The sequence below is a fragment of the Phalacrocorax aristotelis genome, chromosome 5 (assembly GCF_949628215.1).
Source record: "Phalacrocorax aristotelis chromosome 5, bGulAri2.1, whole genome shotgun sequence".
NCBI lineage: Eukaryota > Metazoa > Chordata > Aves > Suliformes > Phalacrocoracidae > Phalacrocorax > Phalacrocorax aristotelis.
In genome coordinates this window covers 65,516,844-65,524,684 of record NC_134280.1, presented here as the reverse complement: position 1 = coordinate 65,524,684, position 7,841 = coordinate 65,516,844, and the positions used below count along the sequence as shown (strand labels likewise).

Below are 7,841 nucleotides of genomic sequence, written 5' to 3'. Positions count from 1 at the left end.
AAGAAACCGAAAACGCTTGCGGAAGGTGGAGAAAAGAGGAATAGCGTTACTGCTGTAAAGCAAACAAAATGTCAACAGCCTGGATAACCTACATGGATGGATGTATTTTAACAGCCTTTAAGGTACAGTAAACATCTAGGACTGGGGGAAGTAAGGACAGAATTCCTATTGTGTTTCATATTGACTTAGTGCAGCACTAAGTGGTAGGAAAGAGGGGGAGGTGTCTATGTCTGCAAGCGCAGAGCAGCTCTAACGTGCGTAGCTCTCAGCCGTAGCATTTAGGGATACACTTGAGGCAGCCATCAGTTGCATACTCCTCAACTGCAGTATTTTCTGCTTTCATTCTCCAATGAAATGGATGTTACCAAAAAACTAAAGCCAGCAGGAGGTGTTTTTATTTACCCAAGCCATTTCCCAGACTCAGTTCAGACTGGCCAGCTGAACAGTTAGATGGGTATGGTATAGAAAGCTCTTTAAAAATAGCTTTATTGGTTAGTGATCTGCAATATAGAACTACACCCCCCCTCCAAATCCTCTGGTGTGTTTCTTAGCTGCAAGAAGAAATTTGGCATTTAAAACAAGGACTCTTAAGAAGCACAGACGCATCTGGCTTTTACTTAAAGGATGGAGAGAGAAGAGCAGTATTTGTTTCTCTGGTAGTTCTGAATTGCGAGAATGACCTCTTAAATACAAGGCCCACTTGATCTGAGGCCGTTCAGCCCTTTACTCCCACCTTCTGGAAAAGCTGCCAGGCAGAGAGGCACAAGCAAGCCAGCTGTCTTTCCAGGAGGAAGAGCTGGATGACGAGCAGCGCGGGTGTCCAGACAGGCTGGTAGTCTTTTACTCAAATACAGAACGCCTTGACTGGTGCCAGCAGCTGGAGCAGAACAGACCAGGCCGGCCCGGGGCTCCCTAGCACGGCTGGGCAGCTCACCGTACCGCAGCACGGCCGTACGACGGCTTCACACCGGAAAGTCCTCCGGTGACCCAGGAACTGCGATGTGTTTCGCTAGGTTATGTCAGTGGTTTTAAATGACTCTTCATGATCTTAACCCAAGCACAGACTCCTGTTTGGTCAGTTGCTAGCTCTTTCATACAGCAGGGGCTTGAGTGAAGAAAGACTGATGGTTATTTCCTCCTGTTGTGGTTTTGGGGGAGCAGTATGATGGAGAGTGAAAAAAGAATGTTTGAAATAAGAAAAAACGTTTGAAATACCCCAAGTGACCAACCAAGTGTTAAGTGCTGCTTACGCGTCTTTCTAGGACAACCCCAGGACAGCTGTTGGATTGAAATGCACATTTCAAATTCATGTTTAGTATAGTTTATTATATTTCAATGCATTTTCATTAGAGTTAAAAAACTTGCTACGACCAAAGAATACACTGAAGAGAGCCACTGCTGGCAATCAAAGGAAACCAAAGGTATTCATCTGTCAAGGACACAGCCTTTCAGCTCAAACACCGCTATATTAATATTGAAACATTTCCCTTCTCAACTCAATTCTGAAGGCTAAGCCAGGAAACTCAATGTGTCAGGACTGTGCCCCTAAGACAGCATGAGACGCTACTGGGGGACGTAAAAGAAGAAATACTTAGGTTTTTCCTTTAAAAAAAAAACAAAAACCCACAACAAAAAAAGCCTTTATAACCTAAACTAGGTCAGAAATGGGGACAGTAACATACTGGAGCCAAGCTCTCTGGGGAAAATACGAGCTAGATTCTCAGCGTTGATCATGCTGCAAGAAACGTCCTTCATCTACCAAAGCAGCGGCCCAAGGCCACTAGTCGGGAGGCCTAGTTGTAACACCACACTTCAGGAAGCTCTAAACAATCAAAGGCAGATTCACCCTGGGGAAAGGGATTATAGACGTTGCTGAACACAGAAGAAACGTGACAGAGCTGTAACAAACCCCCCTCGACAGTACAGAAACTTCAGGAAACGAACATCCAAGAGATGACACAGTCCCTTGCTTTTTGCTTTTCAAAACCCTGAGAAGTGCAGCATTGCCCTCTTGTGGTAAAAAAGAACAACTAAGAACAGTATTTTTGATGTTTAACTTCCAGTATTCTTTATAAATACTTACAGACTCAAAAGAAATCTACACCAGGAAATGAGGAGAAAAATTAAATTATTAGACTCAGAATAAAACAGCTTTCTTGTTATAAAGTATACAGGGCTTATAAAGGTTTCTAATTGGTTTTTTTAGTGCCACAAAATGCTTCCATTTGTAAGGACCCACCATGAATCTGCTTTCTTTTTTTGAAAAAGGCACTAAATCCCTAAGCAGTTCTAAAGTCATTAGGAAACTGAAAAGAAATGCTGTCACCCACATAGTCAAATATATATATATTTATGAACAACTTTCTACATGAGGAGTTAGAGAAAAGTTTAATTAATTGTAGAGCTTGAAATAAGCATCAAAAACAATACACGGGCACCTGAGCTGTGCGTAAGCCAGTCACACGCAGACAGACATACATACACCAATGACAGCACACGCATACAGACTGACTACAGGTAAGGAGGCCGCTTCCATGTGAGAAAACCCACCCTGCTACCTTGACAGGGAAGCAATAAAACATGCGCAACAAACAAACAAATTTGGCCAAAACTTAGTGTTCAAAGTTAGTGCTTAAGTTTCTTGGTGTGTGATTCCACATCCGTCCTCCCACAAAGGCAAAGTACTGCTGAGCCCTCGTATGCAAACAGCAAAAGCCACATGATGAGCAAGTGCCACTCAGCTGCAGAAACTGGCAAGTTACTGGTAGTAACGTCAATCTTCTCTTCAGAAGAGATTCTCTTCTATTCTTTATCCAACCTGCCACTGAAGACAGAAACAACAAAATGCACCACAGGTTTGTATGTAGATTGGGGAAGGGGGGTGGGGAACCACCCACTACAAGGCTATCTAAAGCCAATAACCTCTGTATTATAACACCTTTTATACCCAGCAAGCGAGGGACACGCAGCCCACCAGCAGCAGCTTGTACAAACTCCTGGCCCGAGTCATACATAGCAATGAAGGAAAGATGAAGGCTTCTGAAAGCCTGTGTTTCAACCACCAGATGCATCTACTGCCTTGGAGAGATTCTGATTCTTAATCACATCTCTGCCTGGCTTTCCGAGGCAAAGTTTACATTAGAAAAGTAGTAGTAGCAGCAGGGAAGTTCATCAGTACCTATGCCAACACTGCATGGTTTGGGGTTATTTTTCTGAAGAGATAGATACATGAAACCCAAAGGCATTACCCTGTTTGGTTTTGGGCCCCTCACTACAACAATGACATTGAGGTGCTTCTCTTCTCCCAGGTCACTAATGATAGGACGAGAGGAAATGGCCTTAAGCTGTGCTGGGGCGGTTGAGATTGGCTCAGTTTCTTTACTGGAAGAGTGGTCAGGCATTGGAACAGGCTGCCCAGAGAGGTGGGGGAGTCACCATCCCTGGAGGTGGTGGTCACCATCCCTGGTACCTGGGGACATGGTTTAGGAGGCCTGAGGGTGTTGGGTTGATGGTTGGACTTGGTGATCCTAGAGGTCTTTTCCAACCTTAATGATTCCATGATTTTCTATAAACTCTGAGGGAGGAGAGACAATCTCAACCAGTACTGAAAAGGGACACTGAGTACAGGTCAACTCAGTGAGGAGGTCCCCAGTGCTGAAAGCACTGTGAAACCAAGGCATCGAAGGTGCAGAAACTAGGGAAGGAGGGTGGGGGGAAAGCTCACTGCCACCCTTGCCGTCTTTGTGTCCCAGAAATGAAGTTTCATTGAGAACACTGTGTGATGGTGACACATGCCTCCATTTCTGTTCCATTTCCCTTCCTCTTGTTTAACATTTCTCAAGTTATTCCGTCTTGCAGATGACAACAAAACGAGATTTTCTCAGTCAATATAAGGACAGTTGCATTAAGTTGTTTCTGTTTTGAACTTACTCTCAGTCCTCCTTCTCCTCCAGAACCTGAAGCTGCAATTCTTTTTTCTATTTCTTCCTGTTTCTTTTTCTTTTGCTCTACAGAGTAAGCGTTCTTAATACCTCGAGAGGAAGCCTGGGAGAAAACACATTTGGGTAAGACCACTTAACAGTTCTCCTGGACAGAAACCAAACTCCAAGTCCTGGCAACTGCATTTTGTGAGCTCTGGTTTGTGTGAAAAGACTGAAACATTAAGTAATGCTACTATTACATAAACACAGACCTTTCAGGACACTTCTTCATGTGAGCTCTTGGTCCCATAGGTACGTGAGGGTAGTTTTGTTTCATAGTTATTACATCCAGGTGAACATATTTAATGCAATTATGCATACCTGCTTTGCATCCTAAGATGCAGAACCCAAACTTCCCTTCCCAAAAGCTCCATAAATTTTTGCTGTGGTTTTTCCAGCGTCAGGGCCTATTCCTGCCCTCGCAAACAGAACTAACTGGGAAGAGATGATTTGGGCAGACAGAATTTCCCAGAACTTCAACTGTTTTGTCGTCTGTTCACTTCTTCCATCTCTTTTTATCAAAAGGCTACCTAGAGATAGGATACAGATGATGAAAATTGTAATGACAGCTTCTGTTCTAACACTCAATAAGCGGAGAGAGAAAGTCACAAGCTCTGTATAGCATCAACAGAAATCGATGGGAACTTTACATGCAGGGGAAGAAAAAAGGTCATGTTGGTAGCACTAGCCTAGGCTGTTAGAAATCAGAGTTCTAAATTGTGATCTGTGATAAATAACCCGTGTGACAGTCTACCCTTCCAGCTTCAGCGGATGTGTGGAGAGCAGCAGTGCACAGATGAGAAACCTGTTGTCAAGTGCCTGCTAATGAGGACCTAGACTAGATGACAGGAATGTCAGAACTACAGACGAACAGCTAACACTCTAAATCTAGAAAGAAAATGTTTTAAAAACTGATTCTTGGCTAAGTTTACAGTTATGATACTACAGCATAACCTATGCAAGACACGTTTAGATCTACTAGGGGAAAAGAGCAATGATCTCACCTGAAATTCAAGGCCCTGACGATACACTACTAGGGCAAACCTTACCAACAACTACTAACCTACTTAGACCCCGTGATTTCTAGGTTTTAGGCAACTGGCCTTCCAAGTGACCTCGGTACCCAGACTACCTCTATGGCACCCCAAAAGGAAGAACACCTCACACAACTTAAGGCTGAGTAATCAGCAGTTAAGAAACACGTACAGGAAAACTCTAAGAGAGGAGGACATCTGATCTCCTCCCTCTTGTCCTTCATGAGGGGAAAACTGAATTAGGCTACTTGCAAAACATCTCAGTTGCTCAACACTCAGAGACTAAAATGCTCTCAGAGATAGTCCTGAAAAATCCTGGTAGATGTTTTAGCTCCTCCTCTTTTAAGAAAACAAAAAGTAACAGAGAGTGATAGTTACGTTTTTCTTTCACAGCTTAAGAGCTACCACAGAACTTCAGAGCCATCCATAACAAGTCGCTTCATTTCTCCTTCCTCCCAGGAAAGCTTTTTAGCAACTTAAATGCTAGATGGGGATGCTCCCCTTTCACACACTTCTTAAAAGCGTATTTCCTGCAGTTTTGCATAAGAGCCCTTCGACATTTAAGATTACGTGTGGATCGCTTTTAGTATGTAGGCTGACACAAAATCAAGGATCTTTAAAGATGACTCTGAAGCATCACTCCGCTGTTGCTCCATTACTCACCAATTGCCCTTAAAACCAGATCAACATGGTCCTCATCAATAATGGTCGCTTTTTAATTCAATATATAATGTCACTAGCAGTCATACAAATAACACGTTCCTCTCTCTTCCTAGTTTAGCTGCGATCTCTGAGATACACATTTTATTTCTTGTAGATCTTGTACGGTGTATGTTATAAGCTTTTTTTGAAAGTACAGAATAGAAGAAATAGACTGGCTAGTTCTACATTCTGCTACAACATTTGCATCCTACCTCTTCGAACTGTAAGGATATCGAAGTAGTTAAAGCTTAGCAACCTTAAAAAGACAGAAGAATAAGCTAACATTTCTTCTTTGCTGGAATCTGAGCTGAGAAACGTGCTCAATTGTTGCCACATCAATAAACTGAACTTGCAAGTGCCCATAACCTGAATTTGTAAGAGAAGTACAAGTGCAGTACTGCTTGATATTGCCACCACAACAATTGTTTGACAACTCTGGCTCAAAATATTTCTCAATCTCTTGTTTTCGAGTCTTATAATCGGGGAAAAAACTATGATAAACTTGCTCTTCAATTCTTAGGTTGTTTGTTAACTACTGCCAAACTTCTCTCATGCAAACACGCTCAGTTATCTTGGAATAGTCTTTTGAGCACCTACCTAGCAATGAAGTTGTACTGTAAATATATATAAAAAATAGTATAAAGATAAAACATGAATACTGTGAAAGTATTTAATGACAATTCCCACAATCTAGGCATGATACCCAGTGTTCCCACAGAAGCCCTTGCTATTCTCCCCATAAACCAGTTACCGAAATATATTTTGAGTAAACGGCATTTTATCAGACGTTACCTCCATCTGCCTCTTTTCAGCAGCTTCTGCTAGCTGTCTTCTTTTTATTTCCTAAATAAAATGTGAAAGACAGTGAAATTCTATTTCCATACAGTCTGTACGTTCTTTTGAAAGTCTTAATTTTTAAATATGACTCAAATATGTAACGCAAACTGCCGTGAAATGCCAACCTTAAGTCAATTAGCATAATTTTGCCCCTCCAGTGCCAGTCTGCAAGAACAAAGTGTGCTTAGTGACTAATATGCTACAAGAGTGACTAATATGCTAGAAGAGCAGCTGCTGACATATCCACAGCCAAACCCCACAGAAAACTGTATTCAGCTCTCTGCATTAGGCCTTCGCCCTGAAAGATTCAGGCTGGAACGAGAAGGCAGACAGTGTGTGAAATGTCCTTTTGGAGTCTGAAACAGGGAAAGCTCGCTCTGCCCAGCCGAATGGGCTCCTTCTCCCCCACAATAATCCTCGGGTGAGGGGTACGACAGCGGGGAGACGGGTTCCCACCCGCACAGGAGCGGTGCCGCCCTGCCAAGGCTGGTTAGAAGCGAGCATCGCCGCACACTAGAGAGACAAGCACAGTTTTCCCCGTTTCTGGTTAAAATGAGGGTCATCTTGGCCTCGATTATGGCACGACCCCCCTTCACGTGAAATCCCCCGACTCCACACAAGTGCCCACGAGTGAGACGTGGGACGGAGGCTCCGGAGCTGTGGGGCGCCGGGTGAGGGCGGCCCCGGCTCCCCCGCTCCCAGGCCGGGGACCGAAAGAGGAGTTTCCCCCGGACAGCCGCCGCCCCGGGGTCCTGCGGCGGTCCTGAGGCCTCCCGCCCAGGGCTGCGGCGGCCCTCGGGGAGGCGCGGGGTAGGCCCCCGGCCTCCATCTTAGGGAAGGCGGCCCCGTTCTCCCCCACCCCGCCCCGGCGGGGAGGGCCACGGCTCCCCGCCCCCGTCCCGGTACCGCTGGGCGTCACCGCCCGCCTGCAAACAACCGGGCGGAGAGAGGGAAGGCGGGAGGTAAAGCGGCTCCGGCCCCGCACTCACCGGGTCAGGCGTCTCCACCACGTCCTTGACGGCGCCCCCCATGCAGGGCAGGCACAGCCCCATGGCGGGCCCTAGGGCCGGCAGCGGCGGAGGGAGGCGGCGGCAACAGCGGCCGCGGCCCCGGCCCCGCCTGGCGCCGCGCTCCGGCAGGGCCCGCCCCGTCATGGGGCCGGGGGCGGGCACGGCCTCGGGCACGGACATGGCGGGCCGCGGGGCCGGCCGGAGCGGCGGGGCGAGCTGTGGGGTGTGCTATTCCCCCCCGCCGAGAACCGAACTATATTAAATTCATTCTGTAGGGG

General features: G+C 45.9%; 1 protein-coding gene across 1 annotated transcript; it reads right to left on the bottom strand.

The window, feature by feature from the left end:
* Positions 1-1,305: 1,305 nt before the first annotated feature.
* On the bottom strand, positions 1,306-7,709 carry SVIP (small VCP interacting protein). Its single transcript, XM_075094955.1, has 4 exons — positions 7,543-7,709; positions 6,509-6,559; positions 3,931-4,044; positions 1,306-2,824 (listed from the first exon to the last, which is right to left on the bottom strand). The coding sequence occupies exons 1-4, from the start codon at positions 7,705-7,707 to the stop codon at positions 2,810-2,812; spliced, it is 345 nt and encodes a 114-aa protein (XP_074951056.1). The 5' UTR covers positions 7,708-7,709; the 3' UTR covers positions 1,306-2,809.
* Between the last annotated feature and the right edge of the window lie 132 nt (positions 7,710-7,841).

Bases quoted from the DNA above. Each gene is read 5' to 3' on its own strand.
- SVIP (XM_075094955.1), bottom strand. From the start codon at position 7,707: ATGACGGGGCGGGCCCTGCCGGAGCGCGGCGCCAGGCGGGGCCGGGGC. The intron at 6,560-7,542 runs GTGAGTGCGGGG...CATTTTATTTAG, and splicing joins TGGTGGAGACGCCTGACCCG to GAAATAAAAAGAAGACAGCT. The intron at 4,045-6,508 runs GTAACGTCTGAT...GTTTTCTCCCAG, and splicing joins CTGAAAAGAGGCAGATGGAG to GCTTCCTCTCGAGGTATTAA.